This window comes from Castor canadensis, chromosome 5 (assembly GCF_047511655.1).
Source record: "Castor canadensis chromosome 5, mCasCan1.hap1v2, whole genome shotgun sequence".
Taxonomy (NCBI): Eukaryota; Metazoa; Chordata; class Mammalia; order Rodentia; family Castoridae; genus Castor; species Castor canadensis.
The window spans coordinates 177,387,521-177,406,624 of NC_133390.1; the positions used below are offsets into that span (position 1 = coordinate 177,387,521).

The 19,104-nt window shown below is 49.5% G+C and overlaps 2 protein-coding genes and 1 non-coding gene across 11 annotated transcripts in view; all 3 read right to left on the reverse strand.

The window, feature by feature from the left end:
- Window positions 1-1,327: 1,327 nt before the first annotated feature.
- On the reverse strand, window positions 1,328-10,979 carry Ankrd60 (ankyrin repeat domain 60). Its single transcript, XM_020170046.2, has 4 exons — window positions 10,880-10,979; window positions 5,706-5,836; window positions 4,064-4,229; window positions 1,328-1,961 (listed from the first exon to the last, which is right to left on the reverse strand). Exons 1-4 carry the CDS (start codon window positions 10,962-10,964, stop codon window positions 1,657-1,659), a joined length of 687 nt encoding a protein of 228 aa, XP_020025635.2. The 5' UTR covers window positions 10,965-10,979; the 3' UTR covers window positions 1,328-1,656.
- Window positions 3,365-3,437, reverse strand: Trnai-aau (transfer RNA isoleucine (anticodon AAU)). Its single transcript has one exon. It is a non-coding gene; the product is annotated as a tRNA-Ile (tRNA).
- A 1,763-nt stretch (window positions 10,980-12,742) lies between the features above and the next one.
- LOC109690606 (putative serine/threonine-protein phosphatase 4 regulatory subunit 1-like) overlaps window positions 12,743-19,104 on the reverse strand; it is an 86,833-nt gene continuing 80,471 nt past the window's right edge. For 4 of the 9 annotated variants that reach the window (XM_020170057.2, XM_020170059.2, XM_074075026.1 and 1 more), the window contains 4 exons: window positions 17,816-17,936; window positions 16,878-17,012; window positions 14,659-14,800; window positions 12,743-13,907 (listed from right to left, as the gene is read on the reverse strand). In XM_020170057.2, coding sequence (XP_020025646.2) covers window positions 13,753-13,907; window positions 14,659-14,800; window positions 16,878-17,012; window positions 17,816-17,936 — 553 coding nt within the window. In that variant the 3' untranslated portion in view covers window positions 12,743-13,752. Of the gene's footprint in view, window positions 13,908-14,658; window positions 14,801-16,877; window positions 17,013-17,789; window positions 17,937-19,104 lie in introns of those variants that run through there. The other 5 variants (XM_020170063.2, XM_020170064.2, XR_002212812.2 and 2 more) reach the window with 5 other exon arrangements.

Below are 19,104 nucleotides of genomic sequence, written 5' to 3' on the forward strand. Positions count from 1 at the left end.
ACAAAGACAGCTTAGCTAAGCTCCTGGCAAACACATGACTTGAAGCCATGCCATTTGTTAAGTTGAAGGGTTGCCCGAGTCACCCCCTCCGCACACCTCATTAGTGAAATGAACTGGCCTATTGGATAGGGTTATTTAATATCTGCCTATTGACTTTGGAGAACACCTGCCAAAAACAAGACCTCAGTTTTGACAGCGTGGATGCTGAGCTATTTTTTCCTGACTATTATTTGTCAAACAGATTGCTGAGCAGGGCACGCACGGCCACGTAGGCTGGTGTAAGACCATGGTCAACACAGATCCTACTTGTTGTGACAGCAGGAAAGGCGGGCCATTAATTCCAAAGCTGGATCCGGTTGTTGGGATGTAAGTCAGAAAGGGTATCCTGCCACTGTCAGTCACCCGAAAAACAACTTCAATGGCTGCTCTGGGGACCTTTGCCTTGTACCTGAGTTCTGGAAGTCATATTAGGATATAGGGCTTTGAGGGATCAAGGAAAGGCCAGTGGGAGACAGCATGGTGGGTGGCAGGCCCATGGCTGTTCCCTGGCTGTGACCTCAGAGCTGTGGATTGTCCCCAGTGGAACTTAGGTTCTTTCTAGCACTTTCCCCAGGGAAACAAATTGAGTTTGACAGTAGGCAGCATTTCCCATAGAGGTGCCTCAACTCTCATTCCTTTTGTACCAAATGTCATCCAATGTCTGGTTCCTCTCTGAAGGATCTTCTTCAAGACCAAGTCTTCAAAGATTTGAACCAACATTTAAATCTCAAGGGTTATCCCATCAAAAATCAGGTTCAGCTCAAGAAGGCTGTAGAAAGTTCCAGCAGCCTCTGGCTGGCGTTTCTGCTGGAGCTGGGTCCTGGTGCCCTCTTCAGACCGTGGGCCCATCCTCACCCTCCCTGCTCATCCCTGCAGCAGCTAACTGGCCCACTCCACCACCTGGTCTAGGGTTGTGTGGCATCTGAGGCCTGTGGCCAAGCACAAACCCTGAGGGTGGGAGTGAAGTCCTGCCTCAGGGAATGAAGGGAAAGGGGCTCCCAGCTCCTGTCTTTCCTAAGAATCACCTTTGTCTTCTACAACACTGTTTCCTCCACATCTAAGCTCACCTGCCACCCTGCAACCTGTGTTCCTTTTGGAGAACCACACTCCCCCCCAGCTCCTTTGTGCCCTCCTGCCCCCCGAATCCAGCAGCAGACCCCTCAGACGGCTCAGCCCAACCTCAGGAGCACTGCCAGTGGCAGAAGCATTTAGTTCCATGGGTTTTACAAGCTCAAGTTCACAGCACACATGGCACACGGCCTCCCAACTCGCGCTGGCAGTTGTTTTGTACACTAACAATGGTGCTATTATCATTATTGTCATCACTCCTATTATCCTGGCACATTGAGTGGCCTCCAGAAGGGAGAGAAAGTAATTGGTTCCCATCACCCCACCCGGCGTGATCAGATACAATGTACAAATAGCTCAAAATTAAAGGCTGGGCTCATCTGCCATTCGCCAGCAACGCAGCACCACAGGAACATGAGCTCCTCAGTCACCGATGCCCTCCCGAAGTCATTGCAAACATGACAGCAAATTCCGTGTCTGGCTTTGAGCTCAGCAGTGGTGAAAAGTCCCCCCGGGCAGCCCCAGCCTGCCAGCAACCCATGGGAACAGCTAATGCCAGCTGTTGTTGGACTCAAAGCCAGAGGTGGTGGCTCTCCGAAGGATGTCCTTCATGTGCAAGGTGCGGGGGTCCTTTGCCCCAGACCTGGCCATGCAGTGTAGCAAAAACATCCTCTTCTCGCACTTCTTTCGGTTCAGGCGGCGGGCGACAGTGAGGGCGGTCTCCCCCTTGTTGTCCCTGTCATGGATGGAGAACCCGTGCTTCATCAGGAGGCTTATGCAGTCCAGCCGACCCATGGCTGCTGCCACATGCAGGGGCGTCCTGCCCACTGGGGACTTGCTGACACAGTTGGTGCCTGTGAATAAGAAAGCCGGCTGGGGAAGGGCCACCCTCTTGGTGATAAGCAACACTCTTAGAGATACACTAGGGACAGGGTACAGGAGGGGGCCAGGGCTGTGCCCGGAGTGCTTGTGAGAAGTAACTGATCCGAAGGGCACAGCTCGGCTGCCTCTCCCAACCCTATGATTCCTGGGGTCCAGTCTGTCCCCTTGCAGCAGCCCATGATCTTCCCACAATACCCACCTCAGTCTCCTCAAATCCCATCACTGCCATCTCGTTCCCTTGGGGTAATGTTCTAAGTCTTGGTTGCTCCAGCTCATCCAACCTCCCTTTATTACTCATGCACTTCCAACCCAACCACCCCCTGCCAAGGCTCCAATTATATCTGTCTTCTGTCTTTAACTACATCCTGCTCTGCATCCTGCCCCAGGCCCTTTGCACCTGCAGCTCCCTTTGCATACAATACTCTCACTTTTTTTTTTTCTGGGATAACTCTTAGCCTTCTTTGTGTTTCATTCATTTCCTTAGGAAACTTTTCCTTAGCTCCCTGTCTCTGTGAGAGCTCAGCAGACACAGTCTTCAGAACAGTCCCTATGTGACTGACCACAGAATTAGTTATTTGTAATAATTTGCTCCACGACTTGTTTTGACAACTGCTGTTTTTGTCCCCAGCATGTAGGTTGGAGCCTGGAGAAGACAGGCACAGGGGAAGTGACAGGCAACAGCAGCCTGACTCATGGACAAATCTCACTTGGATCAAATTCCTCACTGCCTCCCGCAGACGGATGTGTTAATGACAGGTGTCCGACGTGGACTTGTTGAATTGAATCAAATTCCAGGTAACAAATATCATGGCACAGAAAACAAGGGAGTTCAATCCAATTCCGCTGACATCTCAGCTGCCAGTTTTTGTGATCTATGGCTGGTTGGTGAGGCAAGGTTTTAAATAAGCTCTAGCATGCCAGTGTTGCTGTGCCCCTCCACACAGCAGGGGACAGAAAACTTTGCAAAGCCGGCAGTCATTTTTTAGCTGGTACCTTCAAATACATCAGAGTTCCATCAGAGGAAAAATGACTTTTTATGAGCTGAAAGGGGTGCTGGGCTGAGGAAAGGCCATATTTCATTTCACAACAGAAGGACAAAAAGGCCTGGAGGATGCTGGAGGACACAATTGTGGAGCCCATCACAGACATTACCTCCTGGGAAAGCGAGGTGTGGATAAAGGGGGGGGCTAGCAAAGGTCAAGCCGGCAGGTTAGGGAACAGAAGGGGCCTGATGCGGAGGCAAGTGGCTGGGAACCCTCAGAGAGGCTCCTCCTGTGAGCAGGCTCAGACCAAACACCCCTACACACACACTAAGCTAGGCTCTGGACTGACTGTTGTTATGATCTGTAGTTCCCTAGTAATTTTTTTTTTCTTTTGGTGGCACTGGGGTTTGAACTCAGGGCCTCACACTTATTAGGCATGTGCTCTACCACTTGAGCCACCCCACCAGCTGTCTGTTGTTTCTGAAGGGTTTGCATCCCACTCAGTGGGCACCTTCCCCCCCGCCCCCAAGTATCCCACACCCAGGGAGGAGACAAGGCAGTCCTGAAAATCCCTCAGCAAAGCCTTCAGCTCAGGAACAATGCTGGCCAAGAATTCTGTTTCTATGGACAGGAACCCAGACAGCCAGCGAGACAGAGACAAAGTGGAGGCAAGGTGAGAAGACAGTTTGGAGTGACAGTCTCCTGAGGAAACCATAGAAGGTTTGCAGAAAGGGGCCAGGCCAGCCTGCTGACCACCAGTGGACCTCCACTGCCCTGGCATTAACCATGTTGAACCACCACAGAACTCACTTTCAATGGGGCTGAACTGACACAGACTGCCTGGGGGTTTCCAGCAGTGAATCTGGTCAGAAAGAACAAGCCAGGAAACCCTGTGGCTGCTCCTATGTCACAATGTCCTACAATTTCTGACTCTAGACAAAATCTTCTAGAGACCTGGCCTGTCCTAGGATATTCTCCCAGATGGGACTCTGGCAGGGACCATGTGTGGTGGATGACAAGACTTGAGTACAGAAAGACAAGACACTTTGTTGTCCCCAACTCGAACACACTGAGCTTTCTGGCAGAATTACCTTGTGCTAGAAGGTACCGCACAGCCTCAGTGTGGCCTCTGTGGGAGCAGATGTACAAGGCCACAAACGCCCTCTGGGATGTCCACTGCTTCCACTGCTCACCTTCAAAGTGCTTAGAGTGTGCTGTTCGGTAGAAGGAGTCCTCGGTGATCCCGAGACAGGACAGCTGGCAAGGGAAACAAGCCAGGTTACTCTCCAGAGTGAAGTCTGTGGCCAGAGGCTGGCAGCCATGTTGGGGGAGGGTTTGTTCAATCCTAAGGCAGGGCACATGGGGAAGGCAGAGGTGAAAGCCAGTGGAAAGAACAGGGAAGGACAGTGAGGACATTGTCCAGCTGTCCATGCTCAGGAAGCATGGAGTTGTGGTCGGTCAGGCAGGAAGCAGGAAGGCCTTCCTGTCAATGTTTTGAGGAAAGAAAATAGCTCCGCTGGTGGCCAGAGGAAAGTGGTTGTGGCCCTTAAGGAAGACACCAACCAACACAACATGGCCCCCTAGAGGGGGCCCAAAAAGAGGGGAAGGTCTTGGAGACGTGATGAATTCTGGCCTTCCAACCCACTTTGTGCCCACTGTCCTGCTAACTTTTGGAACACTGTGAACTCACTCACAGGTGAATGATCCATCTGAGAAGCACCTTGTCAGGAAATAATTCTTCAGGATCAGGAGAAAGGCAGAGAACAGCTCTGCTCCAGATATCGGGTCAGGTGTGAGGTAGAAGAGGAATAGAAGGGACAAGGACCCAGAAAGGAGGGAAATAACCTCAATCCTGAGCAAGAGCCGGAAAACCATTTCTGGGGCAGAGGGGCCTAGGGAAGCCGGGGAGAACAGAAAGGGGAAACAGGGAAAGAACTGAAGGAGGTGTTTGAGACGGGGTCTGGAGGGTGGCGGTGCCCACCCTCCTGCCAGGGTGTGGTGTAGGGAGCACCAGAGGGTTGCTGCAGCCCTGACCCTGCCTCCCAGAGCCACCCGCTCTTCCCTGGACAAATCCCACACCCCCCTGCAGTCAGCTTTCTCTGACCTCTGACCCACAAGGAAACTCTGCTCCCTGTTCCCTGGGAGCCCAGAGCTCTACCACCTGAATGCCTGCTATGGAAAGAACACAAATTTGTCCCGGTGCCAGCAATTCATCTTCCCTGATGGGTAAACATCCTGGTCTTTATCCTCCTTCCCCTCCCACCCCAGAGCCAGCAGAGCGCCCAGCGGGAGGCCTGGCAAACAGCAGGGCCTGCTGTGCTGTGCTGTGCTGTGCCCAGAGTGGACTTCCCCCAGGAACTGGGCTGGGCCCCCTGTGTATTTTTGTACCCTCACGGCACTGGCATGCAAGATCTGGAGCTCTGGACCAAGACTTTCCAGATTATCTGGAAATTCTTCGCTTGTACTAAATTAGATTTTCAACTTTATAAAATAAGCACACAGGTTAAAAAGCAGCTGCCTTGACTCCTTGGGGGTGGGGATGTCGGTAGGTCTCTAAGTCGTAACAAGTGCATGAAAGAAACACTCCATTTAGTAGCTGGCAGTCGTGACGTGGGGACCTGGGTCCTCATCTTCCTTCCCTGCTCTGAGACTTTGCGTACCGCTAGTAAAGACTGGCCCCCACACGCGTCACCATTACTTTGTACAACATCCTTTCAAGAAGCTTGAAACCACCTTACTGGGGTCCCCATCTATGGCTGCCAAGATCAGCTCTGTCCAGCCATCGTAATGCCAGATGCACAGGGAGATAATCCCGTCAGGAACAAGATCCTGGAACTTCAGGGTGGTGTCATCCAGCAAAACTCCTAGGGGGAACAATTGTCCCTTTAAAAGTGCTGAGGAGTCGAGAAAAGACCCACTGCGCTTGGCCACCACAAAGATCACTTTAGAATCTTGAGCAAAAATCTCATTTGATGATTCTGCATGAGTCTCTCTGCTGTCGTTAATGCTTTCAGAAAATTAATTTGGCTCAGCTCGGATAGAAGCTGGACCAAAAAAACAGTGGCAACAATTTATAAAATTCTGTAATTATAGCTTGTCCTGTTGCAGAAAAATACATGAGTCAGTAAAGTTGTTTTATGAGGCAAACTCTACAAATAGAACTACTTAAACTTGGAGTAAGTATGTTATAGACACAGTGCAATGTACTTAAGCAAGTTACAGACCTTCGACTAAAATACCAAATCTGCTAAATGCTTTCATTAGGTGGCTAAAGAGGTGACAATGACAAAATGTTGTTGGATCATTCACATGACAGCATATGCAAGGGCTTCTCCACGTGGACACTACCGACATTCTCAACTAGGTAACTCTCTCAGTTAGGTGCTTCCCTGGCCTCTACCCAGGGGATACCAACACCACCTGCAGCTAGTTTTTGCAGTCAAGAAACATCTCCAGACAGGGAGACAAGATGTTCCCAGTGAGGACTCCGGTAATGTAAAAGGTGAACATTGACCTTCATTGTGTTTGGACTTGGAGCTCAGAGCCCTGGGCTATGTCATTCCCCAGCACCGCATCTCATTTACGTGAAAGGACAGGTGGGTATGCTGGGAAGTCAGGCTCTGGGGAGGCCCCCCCAGAGGTGGGAGAGAGAGGGGCAAGAAGAAAGTACAGTGGTAGTTACTCTTTTATACACACACACACACACACACACACACACCTCTCACGTGGCCACCTTAGGAATAACAGCAGACTTGCTTTGCTCATAAAGTCTTGGCTCTGCCCAGGCTGTATGGTCACACATCCCAAGGGAGTGGAATTCTGGGTATTTTGGGTTCCTGACAGTGATTACTTTGGGCCTGTGTGCTAGAAACTTCACTTAGAGATCACCTTGTGCAGGTACTAAGGACTGTGTTCTTTGATTCCCATGACAACCTTCCAAGGTAGATGGATCTCATTGTTGGGGATCAAACTGAGGCTTGACAGGCTAGGATGACCTGCCACTCCCCCTGGTCCCCCCAGCGCCCCACACACCTACCAGGAGCTGTGAGCCGTGTGCTCCAGACTCTGTTAGCACCATTCACTTATGGGAATCTTGGGACGGTAGATAGAAACCGAGAGCACAGATCAGCAGATCTGTTCATTAGGGTCTTATTTGTGGTTTGAACATGGAGAATAATCAGTAATTCACTTCCTAACAACTTTGAAAACCTCCAGGAAAGCTTATCTCTGAGCAAGGCCGGGCTCCACTCGCACACCGAGTAGATCTTGCAGGGATCAGCCACACCCCTTAGCACACGGGTAGCCACTGCCTCAGACTCAGACAAGTACTAATTATCACCAGCTAAATAAATGATCAGAGCTGACAACAGACATGGAAGGGTGACCCATGCCATGAGTTTGCTTGCCCCTGCAGCTTTGTTCATGACAGGGTTTTCACACACGTGATCGAATCTGAGTTTACCCCGTCCCCTTCGAGATGGACCAGACTGTGTGTCAGCTGATTACTTACAGGCAGTAGCCCAAATTTCTCCTAATGACAAAACCACACCTTCTCCCTTTCTTGCTTGCTAGCCGCAGAGAGAGGTCAAGCTTCTAGTGGTTGCTAAGTGACTGCTGAGTGGTAGCAGTGTGACATCAGTGTTAAGTCACCCCATCTTGCTCCTTCCCTCTTAGCTTTCTTGAATTTATTGCTTGGCAGAGCTCATCAGTGAAAATAAATGAACAGAGGGGTCCAGACATTGGCAGTGGGGGATACATAATTTTTCAAGTTATTTGCTGGAGGGCTCTTCCTTCCGGAAGAAGATACAAGTTCTTGCTTGTATCGGCTCAAGATACAAGTTCTTGCTAATACAGCATCCAAAATAACCAAAGCATCCTTCAAATACTCCTATAAGAAAATAAATAGGCCCCGGAAGATGTTGAACTTATTTTTCAAGAGTGCAAAGGAAGGAATTTAGGCCTTCGCTACCCAGTGGGAGTTTCCAGAGTCATTTCTGTTCTTGGGGAGACGGCACCGAGAATTCTGGAGCTACTAGGATTCTGCTTTAGGAATTAGGAGACTGAGCCCGGGAAGGGCAGTGTCTAGGAGCCTGGAGCACGTGGAGATCTCGGTGGGTCTCCATCCTTCCCTCCAGTACAACTGCAGTCTCTGCACTGTCACGTGTTCTGTGCCAGCAGCTCAGAGATTTTTTTTTTAATCTTTGTTTTCTTGAAGTATTTTGCATTAATTTCAACCAGGTGGGGAGATGATGGAGTCCAGGGACTTCGGTCTTGTTTTCATACTCTGAATATTGCAGGGAACTGAGGCGGGGTAAGCCATGCCCTCCAGTAGATGCTAGAGGGAGAGATGGACTATAGGAAGGTCGGTGCCACTGGGCATCTCCCCCAGGGGATCCGTCTAGATAGGGGGCTTTGGGGTCCTGAGTTAGGCACAGTGAGCTTTAGGTACTAGGTTCTGATTCCACTGGGCTAGCTTTGAGTTCCTGATGTGGCCAAGGACACAGCTTGGAATTCGGGGTTCTGATACAGATGGCTAGTGCCAGTATTGGGGGTTCAAACGTGGGCAGGGCTTGCTTTGAGCTCTAGACCCCTGGTAAGGGCAGATTTTACTTGATTTGGGGTTCTGATGAAAGCAGGATTTTGGTGTCTGTTTAGGGATTCTGGGTTGGGAAAGGTTCATTCTGGGATTTGGAGTCCTTGCATGGCCAGGACTCATTTGGGGATTTGGTGTTCTCAGGTAGCAACTGGAGGTTAGGAACTGGGCAGGTCTACCCTGAGATTTGGGGTCTCGATAATGACAGATTTGGGGTTCCAAGATTTGGGGTACTGATATAAGCAAGGTTTGCTTTAGAGGATTTGAGTTTCATGTGCAGTCTGCTTTGAGTTTCGGGGTTCTCATGCAGGCAAGGCTTGTTTTTTTGACCTTGACTCTTTACATGGACATGGTTGGCTTCTACTCTGGAGTAGGTGTAGACAAAATTTTCGTGCAGGTTTGGGATTCAGACATGGGTAGGTTTGATTTGAGTTTTGGGGTGCTGTTGTGGATAAGGTTCATCTTATCCCTGACACTTTGCCTGAGGACATCTTGCTTCGATCCAGGTTCTGGTGTGGTCATGGTGAGCTTGGGACTAGCTTTCAGATGTAGACAGTTTGCTTTGGAATTTGGGGTCTGGATGTAGACAGGGTTCACTTTAGTCTCTGGCACCCTTATGTAGACAGAAGTGGCTGCTAGATTGGGGTTCAGATGCACCAATGGACAGCTAGAGACTGGGGGTCAGAACTGAGCACATCTGCTCTGGAATTTAGAAGCTGTAATGTAGGTAAGAGTCTGCTCTGGGATTTAGGGTTCTGCTGTGGCCGGGAGCAGCTGCCTGAGTGTCAAGGCAGCAAAGTGTGCAAACAGCTCCTGGGACCTAGAGGTGGGCAGGGGATTCAGATCCCAGGTCACATGGCTAGCCTGGGGTGTTGGGGCTGAGATTTGGCCAGGCTTGTTCTTGATTTGGGGGTCCTGAGGTGGGCAGGACTTATTTTGAGTTATGGCATCCTCACATGGACAAGGCTGCTGAAAGATTCAGGGTTCTGAGGTAGTGGTGGTTAGCCTGGAGATTTGGCATTGGTTTTCTTAGGCAGGTATGTTCTGGGTTTGGGAATTCTGAGGTGGGCAGAATTTATTTTAATCTTTGGTATTCTTGGAAGAACAAGGTGCCTGGAAGATTTGGGGTTCTGAGATAGTCATGGTTGGTTGGCCTTAGAGTCCATTCTTGAGCAAGTTTGGTTTTGGTTGGGGTCCTGATGGGGCTCAGGTTTGTTCAAGCTTTCATCCTTTTTGTGTGGACATGGTTGCTGGAGGATTTGGGGTTCTGAGGTTGTCATAGTTTGCCTTGACTTCTAGGGTTCGAATTTGGGCAAGTTTGTTCTGGGTTTGGGGTCCTGAGGTGGTCAGGGTTTATTAGAGTTTTGGCATGCTTGTGTGGACATGGTTGCCAGAGGATTCAGGGCTCTGAGGTAGTCATGGTTAGCTTGGTGATTTAGGGTTCAAATTCAACCAAGTTTGTTCTGGGTTTAAGAGTCCTGAGGTGGGCAGGTTTGTTTTACTTTGCTTGGATGGAAACAGCTAATGGTGAATTTGGGGTTCTGAGGTAGCGGTAGTTAAGTGTAGATTTGGGGTTCAGGGTTTTGGATTCCTGGAATGGGCTGGATTTGTTTTGACCTTCAGTGTCTTTAGCATGGTTGATGAAGTTTCAGGGCTCTGAGAAAGTCATGGTTGGCCTGGAAATTTGGGGCTCGGTCGTGGGAAGGTTTGTTCTAGGTTTGGAGTTCCTGAGGAGGCAGGGATTGTCTTGGCCTTTGTATGGACATAGCTGGCTAGAGGATGCTCACAAGTCCAGCTGAGGATGTGGGGTTTTCTGTGAGTATGGGGTTCTAACACAAGGCAGGTTTGCCCTTGGTTTGGGGGTCCTCCTGAAGACAGGCTTTGCTTCAAGTTTCCAGTCCTATGTGCACATGGTTGGCTTTGGAAACTTGCATGCCTTATGGAGACCCGGGGGGAGTTAAGGGTTCAGATGCTATGGGGTCTTGCTGTGGCTTTGAGATTTGAGTCCTGGTATGGAGAAGCCTTTGCTCATGGTAGGCAGGTGCAGGTGGACAGAAGCAGAATTTGTTTACAGACTAGGGTCCTGCTGTGGACAAGGTTAACCTAAAGACCTGGTGTCCAAAGCACGGGTCTAAGGTAAACCAGTGTTTGGGAGCCCCTGTGTGGCCAGGACCCCAACAGGTGCTCCTGTCTGGGGGCTTAAGGTGGCTGGGGCTTGCTTTGCCACCCAGGGTCCTCCCGTAGGTAGGCTGCCCTTGGGACTCTGGTCATGCGAGGGAGCTGGGGTCATGTGGGAAGGGGTCACAGAAGCCACCTTGGTCCAGGTAGTGGAGTCGCTGGAGGTCGAAGGGGATGGCGACCATCAGGTCCAGCTCCTCTTTGAGCTCCCGCACGGTCATGTCGCCGTAGCAGTTTGCCACCCGGAACATCTCCCCGGTCTCCTCCAGCCGCACCCAAACGGAGAAGACATCAGGGGCCGGGGCCAAGTCTGGCGACGCACTCGCGGCCTGCGGGTCATCGGCGAGCCGACGGCCCCGGCCCCGGCCTCGGCCTCGGCTGGGGGTCTGTGCGGGCGCGGGCCGGGAGCGGGCAGCGGGGTCGGGACGCAGGGCGCCCCCCAGTGGCTGCCCGGGCCGCGCGCCGCCGGCCCCGGCCGCCCGCCGCATGGCCCCTGCGCCCGCGGTCCCCCTGCCGCCCTAGCGAGGCCGCGCGTCACCCACCCCGCAGCCCGCCCGTGACTGTGATGCCGGGCCGCGGGCCGCCCGAGCCCGCCGGGACCAAACCTCGCAGCTTCCACACTCGGAAAGGCCGGACCCTGCGCCTGTTTCCAAACTGTTCCCTCCTCTTCGTGCATTGAAAACACAGATCTTTGCATAATTTAGGGCCAGCCACGTGGAGGAATTACGCGTGAGAAACGCTCGGGATGACCGTGGCACACGCGTGCAGTCTTCAGACCTGCCTAAAACGCAGCAAGTCTAGCACGAGGCAAAGACAAAACCTGCACTGCAGAAACAGGGCTCCCTTCAGCAGATCTGCGCCCTCCCTGACCCACGAACTGGGGAGGGAGACCTTGGAAATCAGACATCTGCAAAGCCACTTCCATCACATCAACTTTTCTCTTGACTTTGGAAGGGAGGGAGGTGCTGGTGAACACTGAACTGGGAAGTGTGCCCTAGGGACAGACCGGCAGCAAACAAGCTTAGGTGGGGCCCAGGTCACAGACAGGCACAGGGGCTGCCATGAGCCAGTGTACCCAGGAGCTAAAGGCCTGCAGAGGTGGCCAGCCAAGGGCAAGGGGTCAGGGGATCCACAGTCTTTACCAGGGCCAAATTCTACATCTCACAGCACAAACTGAAGCTCATTTTTCCCCTAATGGAAAATTAAGCTTGCTTAGAATGAATACAAGATTTCAGGGGAAGAATTTTACTTGTTGCTGGATCAACAGATTTTAACAACATGACAATCTCACTTTCTAGACAATGTATTTATTTTAGGCACAGATTATACACAATGGATTTTTTAAATATGTAGTCTCTAAATTTTAATGAAGTCACTCTTTGCCAAAGTTGCCCTGAGTGCTACCCTGGGTTACAATGTGGCATTTTCACACCATATTTTCTTTGGCACAGTAGAGACTCCTTCCTTTCTTTTGAAAGAACCAGTTCAATAGAAATGGGGGGGCGCGGGAGGGGTATCCTGTATGCCAGGAAATCCAATATACAGCTTCAAGAAATTTTATTTAAAAAAAGAAAGAGAAAACACATACAAGGAAAAGATAAAGGGGAAAACAAAAATAGCTCACATGTCCTTACAGCCAGCTCCTGAACCCCAGGGGCTGCTCCTCCCTCCTTCCCATGCCCACCTTTGTGAAGGTAAGAACAGAAACAGAAACAAGCACACATGTATGAAGAACTCAAACATTTATAGAACCTTGGATTCTTAATGAAAAATTCGTTTAAATTCTACAGCATCTTTCTCTTAGTCTAATTTTTTTCTTTTTTTTTGGTGAGACTGGGGTTTGAACTCAGGGCTTCCAGTTTGTAAAGCAAGTGCTCTACTGCCTGAGCCACATCTCCAACCTTCTTAATCTAAATTTTTAAAGCATGACATTTAAGTTCTGTATACTTAGGGCAATTTAAGACTACATAATTTAACCCCCACAATCTGGTATTAGGGGGCAAGTTCTGATCAAACCTGCGCTTTCCTATTTTTTTTGTGAAGATTCTTTTTTTTTTTTTTTTTTGCAGCACTGGGAGTTGAACTCAGGGCCTCTCGCTTATTAGGCAGGCACTCTACCACTTGAGCCATGCTCTAGCCCTTTTGTGTGACTATTCAAAAGCATTAGCTATAAAATCAATACCCATGCATGTCAATTATTAGTTTCCATCCTGAGTTCTTAAACATATGACAATACGCACATAAAATGAAAAATCTTTCAGCTTCATGCCACTTTCACACATCTTTATGGGCAGAGTTCCCGACAGATGGGAAAGTGTGACCACCCGAGGGAAAGCTCCAAAGTTATACTGAAAGCACAACATTAGGAAGACTGCCACAAATCACTCTTCAGAATTCTCTATCACATCTCTTAAAAGTAAACAACTCGGCTATATTTGCAGCAACTCAAGTGGAACATAAATTTAAATGACGTATTTGCTCAGCTCACTGGTGGGAAACTAAAAGAGCGTTCATATATTTTCTTCCTATCAAGAGTTATTTATATACGAACGGTATTTCAGTCAAAAATAAAATACCATAAACTATATTTTACAGGAAACCATAAGAGAATATGGAAGTCTACTTAAGACTTACATATGCTTCTAGTAAACGACTTTATTGGCAAGGGGGGACTTTAGTACTCCGTCTACAATAGACCACAGTCTGAAGGTGCAGAGACCCTGACAGCTGTAAGCCACCTGGTCCTTCAAGCTTCCTACAGACTGTCATAGATGAGGCCTATGAGCCTGAGGGAGCAGGACACCAGCTGAGCTGTCTGCAATAAAACCCCACCTGGAGTTCAGCCCCCAAGAGCTGCAGACAGGAAAGCAGGCGGTCATGGAGGTGCATGATATGAAAGGCTCAGAGACCCTTCTCCTTCAGCAGGTAAAATACAGTCAGCTCCCCTTCAAGTTACAAGCCAGATGTGCCAAGCAAAAAGCATGAGGAGTGCAATTCATCACGGAGGAGTTAGCTGTTCTCCGGCACAGTGGTGTCTGTAATATTCTGCTGCTTTGGTTCTGGAGTGGCAAAAAAGGAAACATCTTGATCCCGATCAGACTGCAAAGCCAAGATGGTCTCGTCAATGACTTCAAGATGAGGGTTACCAGCACTTCTAAAATAACCTGAAGGTGGGGGAAAGAAAAGAGTTTGAATTACATGTGCAATGAACTGTGTACTAAAACATATTCTAGTTTTGTTGTTTTTAAACCATGGCAGCACAATAAACCATTTTTCCAGCACAGTCATATACTTAAGTCCTTTCAAATGACAAAATGTCTCAATCAAAAAGTATTTCTTAATATGCGTATTTGAAAAATTATAATAACTAGTTTGCTATCTTTTTTCCTATAACACAAAAGAACAGGCAATGTGTGGAATACAGGATAGGGAACAGGCCTCGGGCAGAGTGGGGCAGGGCTAGAAGTGTACAAGCAGGGAAGAGCTCGAGTTGTTTCTCTATTGAACTGGAGAAACATGCCACTCACAGGACACACAACTTATACCAAGTCTCACCCAGGCTTGAAATAGCCTGCTAGGCTGGGTTCAAATAACTTCTTGCTGACTATGAAATAACGTCAAGGCCTTTAATGGCAGTGAGGCTGCAGTTTGCTTCCTTCCATAGCCTTTCACGCCCTGACTCAAAATTTACACAAGCTCCCCGCTTCCTAGAAGGCTAGGCAGTATTCCGTGTTAGCATGTCTATTAAGTATAAAGACTGGATTGTATCCATTTCCTTCATCATTTTGCAAATAACAAATGTCATATAAAAAGCCACGACTTATTGACACGCAGGTGTCCGTGTGATGGGACTCTGTTGGTGCCTTGGAGGCTGCGTGTTTACGCAGGGAGGGCTCAGGGAGGTGCGGCACACACCCGTCTGCAGCAGGGTCCGCTGCAGTGCCTTGGCCAGCAGGACTCGCACGTTTGGCACAGGATCCGATGCAAGGCTCAGAAGACTGGGAAGCAAGTGCTCAACGAACTGGTCCACGGGGACACACTCCTCACTCACCACCGCCTGTGACAAGAACACCACCACACACATACACTGTTATCCCAAAGAAGTCATCTGAGAGCCTGCACGTGTGCGGGTGCATGTGTGTGCGTGCTTCTGAATGCCAGCAGTGAATCTGGTCAGAAACACTAGCACCTTTATGATGGAACACTGCCCCACACTGGTGTACAGCTAGTCTGAGATGCAGAGGGGAGCACAGGCTTTGGAGGCAGATGGATTTAAGTTCAAAACCTAACTTGGCTAGCTATCTGGCCTCACGTCCGTTGCTTAGCCTTTCTGGGCCTCAGTTTCCTCAGCTGTACAGTGGCAGCTCCTTCATGCCAAGCGTCTAGCACAATGCCACCACTCTGCCTATGGCTCACCAAAAAGATTCGGAACCAACTTCCGTTGCTCACCAGAATGTAGGTGCCGAGGCACAGACTGGCTGCAAGTCAAGCCTGGGCCCTAAACCAAGGCCCAGCCCCCTGCAAGCAGCTACTAAGCGCTGCTCCTGGTGGAGTGGCCACCACCTTTGCACTGTTTTTCTACTTACAGAGACCGCTGTATGCATCCCTCATTTAATGTCACAACTAGCCTCAGAGGTACAAACTAGCCTAGTTTCACAGCAGAAAATTCTGGTTCAACGTAGCAGTGACAACTCATGGTCTCATGACCAACAAGTGGTGACTAGGTGGGGACCCCCAGCAGGAGGGTGGACTCTGAGGCCTGTGGACGTTCCTGCTGAGGGCAGTTCGTGCTGTGGAGGGCAGCATCCAGAGCACCAGCCGCCAGCAGTCTCTAGGTACACTGTGGGCGCCAGGACCCTAGCAGCTGGCTGCCTGCCTCACCCCACAGAGCCTGCAACAGCATGAGGGGTGCATGGGGCCATACAGAGAAGGAAGTGGTGTTGGCTTCAATGTCACCAGGATCACCCAGTCACTCTAGGAGGACATGGGATTGTGCTTCTGACTCCAGGCTCCTTCCCCACTCCGTTCACACAGCAGGTGGTGAGGGTCTGGGAGGAGCACGAGGCTACGGGCCCCCTTCCTCTGGTTGGTGTTTTGTGGGGTTTCTACATTTTGTAATCAGTGAGAACAACAAAAGACCTCACTGATTTTTCTTAAACAAAACTAGTTGATGTCATTTCCTTGTTTCCCACAGATTTTTCCAAATCTTAGATAAAGAATTAAAAAAGGATTCACTTCAGCTTTTAGCAAAGAATGTTTTGGAACGCAGACCTTTTCCTCACAAAGGGCTGTGCTATCATGAAGTACCCCGTGATACCTGTCTGGACCAACAGGGGGCGGTGGCAAGTATCTTGGTTGGGGTGTTTATAAGGGAGAAAAAGGGAGTTAGGGTCTGGCTTTGCTGTGCTATCAGTGCAGTGGGAGACTGGCTTCAAGGCGATACCTTATACCACCCCCTTTAACTTTGTGATGCTTAAAAACACACATGATGAAAAATGAAAACGTTTAAAATAACACTTTAGGGAAAAAATGGCTTTACACTTTGTGTGATTTTGATCAAGTTACTTAACCTCTCTGGGCTTTAAATGCTTCATCTAAAACAGTGATCTGCCACTCAATACACAGTAGCACTTGTTAGAGAATTAGAAGAGGCATTTGAGAAATGTTAGCCATCATCACTGCCATCATCCCCATTTGAACGAAAGTCCCTCCTCTCCAAAATGCTCAGGAGAGAGGGCTGTCTCAGGAGCTGGACAGGCTGACAGGATCTCAGTGCATCTAAAGAAGTTAAACAGTCAGTCTCAGCCCTAATCCACAGCCATGTTTTTCACCCATCTTCCTGGAAGGAAGCCCTTGGTTACCAGGAGGTATGGCAGGAGCACAGCCCTAGATGGCATATGACAGGAGTGAGCTGTGGGCCCAGTGGGAGAGTCTGTGACTTCAGCACACAGAGCATGGTGCACGGCAGGGGTGGAAATGACTTGAATGAGTGCACCAGGCACTGCACCTCCCAGGCTGGGTAAGGAGGCCAGGTGAACCGCCCCCAAGCTCCCAGCCAGCGCTCAGGGATGGAACTCCATAGCACTACAGAAGACATGTCCACGCAGGGCAGGTTCTTGCTGGGCCTTGCTAACCTGACAAATGAAAGCGAATGCTTGCCTTCCAACCCACTTAGAGCAGTGCCGGAACCTCAGGATGAGCTCCTTGATGAAGAGTAAGCCCAGGGCACTTTCACTGTGTGAGTAGAACTTCTGCAGAATTGCCACAACCTGGGGAAAGGACCAGAAGCGCAGGTTTAAATTGTGCTGTCCATGAGGGCTATGAATAGTGCCTAGATGGAAGCTAGACATTTTATGACCCTTCCACCTTTCAAATGAATTTATAAGCATGAGAGAGAGAAAGAGAGAGAGAGAAAATGAGGGAGTAATTTTTCTGACAGTCATCATTACGACACAGAGAAAAAAGATGTTTAAATATACAGCAGTATCCATACACTTATAAACACACTATAACTCTTCATAGAAAATGAAATTAACAAGGGGACTGACATTAGAAAATGTACTGTGAAGTTTTAGGTTCCAAATTTAGAACATATCCCCTTGCAAAATAAGGAAATCACCACCTTTTAGAACTTGTCATTTTTATAAAATTTTAATACCAGCCAAGTATCTTAAAATCAGTATTTTCAAGTGAGATTTTTCTCTGTAGTTAGCTGCAGAAGTCACATCATAAAACAGGGCCAGTTTTTGTGCACTGCAGTTTTCTCAGCAGATGCTGTTCTACTAAAGCAAGATGGACCTTTTTTTTTTTAAATGAAGCTATTAAAGGTTTTCGTATACAGTATGATTTCCCCATGGCTTTCATCACTGAAATGAAACAACAACAAAACAAATGAACAACAACAAAAAGCTGTCCTGCAAACTGATAAAACTGTAATAATACAGTTCCCCCATTTCAAAACTTAAAAAGCTGGCTGACAATGAAACCCAGGGGAAAAAAAAAGTTAAAACAGCAAACACACAAATGTTCCAGTTTACAAAACTCACAAACAGAAAAGGCCGAGCTGCCTTACTAGCTTGAAGGAGATCCACCGAACTCGAGACACTTTGTCTGCACACAGCTTGAGGGCGATATGCATCAAGTAAGTGTGAACGTCACTGGGGTTATAGAGCTCCAAAATCAGTATCAGCTGCCTGAAATTTAAAAACTCCATTTTGGTCTACAACCACCTTATTAATTTCCCTTTCCTGTCATCTTGGGTTATGATGGAAACAGGCGGGTCGGGAACAGTGTGGACCCCCACCCGCAAGGCTTCTGCCAACAGCAGGGAGCGGCAGGAGCAGCCCACGGGGAAATTCTTCTCCTACGCACGTGCACACAGCCAAGGGAACGGAAGTAAATTCAGCTGGGTAAAACAGGGCTGAACAATTTATGGACACGATTCCGTATTTCAATTTTAGGTTATCAGTTGAAAAGCACATAAAACTTCAAAAATCAGATAACATAAAAATAGCATGGACGCTGAAGTTCCCAAAGAGCAGCGCGAGGGGACCCGGAGCGAGACCACAGCGGCCGAGCCCGAGCCCGAGCTCCCTCCCTGCAGATTCAACCTGCGCGGCGCTGCTCGCTCAGCTCGCTCGCTCGGCTCGGCTCGCTCGGCTCGCTCGGCTCGGTCAGCCCTGCGAGGCCCGCTTGCAGAGAACACGCGATCGCGATCGCGCCTCACTCCGAGACAAAAAGCCACCACACAGCTGGCCGAGAAAGCCGGCGACCACCGCTCTCAGTTTTCTAAGTGGGGCTGGGGCGAAGGGCACGAAAATAAATGCATTATTTTCATCCAGGCAACCAGAGGAAATGAAAAAGAGATGGGGAGGGAGTTAGAGCCAGAAGCCACGAGTGCCAGTGAATACTTTCATATCAAACAGCAGTTTTCAGAAAAATGATACCAATATCACGGGCACGGGCGCACAGAACTGTTATCAGCAGCTCCTGCTTCAATAAGCACGGGCGAGATGGAAGATAGGCGCGCCCACCGGCCAGGAGATAAGATCCCAGGGAGCCGCCGTCGGCCGGGCCCCGCACAGCCGGAGCCACAGAGCCGAGGCGAGCGGCCGAGCCGGGCCGAGCCGGGCCGAGCACCCGGGAGGCTCGCACCGACTTCCCGCGCGGCCGCTAGAGGTCGCAAGGCTGTCATGGAAAACATGGGCCTGTTATTCTCAGTTCTTTTGGAATCGTACGCCGGGAACACGGCATAATGACTAAACCTCAATCTCTCAAATTAAGCATAATGATTAAAGCTCAGAGCAAAGAGAAAATCTTCCAGTTTGCCCCTGGCACCAGCCAAGTCATATCCTGAATAGC

Bases quoted from the DNA above. Each gene is read 5' to 3' on its own strand.
- Ankrd60 (XM_020170046.2), bottom strand. From the start codon at position 10,964: ATGACCGTGCGGGAGCTCAAAGAGGAGCTGGACCTGATGGTCGCCATC. The intron at 5,837-10,879 runs GTGGCTTCTGTG...TGTTCCCCCTAG, and splicing joins ACTCCACTACCTGGACCAAG to GAGTTTTGCTGGATGACACC. The intron at 1,962-4,063 runs GTAATTCTGCCA...TCTTATTCACAG, and splicing joins GCGGTACCTTCTAGCACAAG to GCACCAACTGTGTCAGCAAG.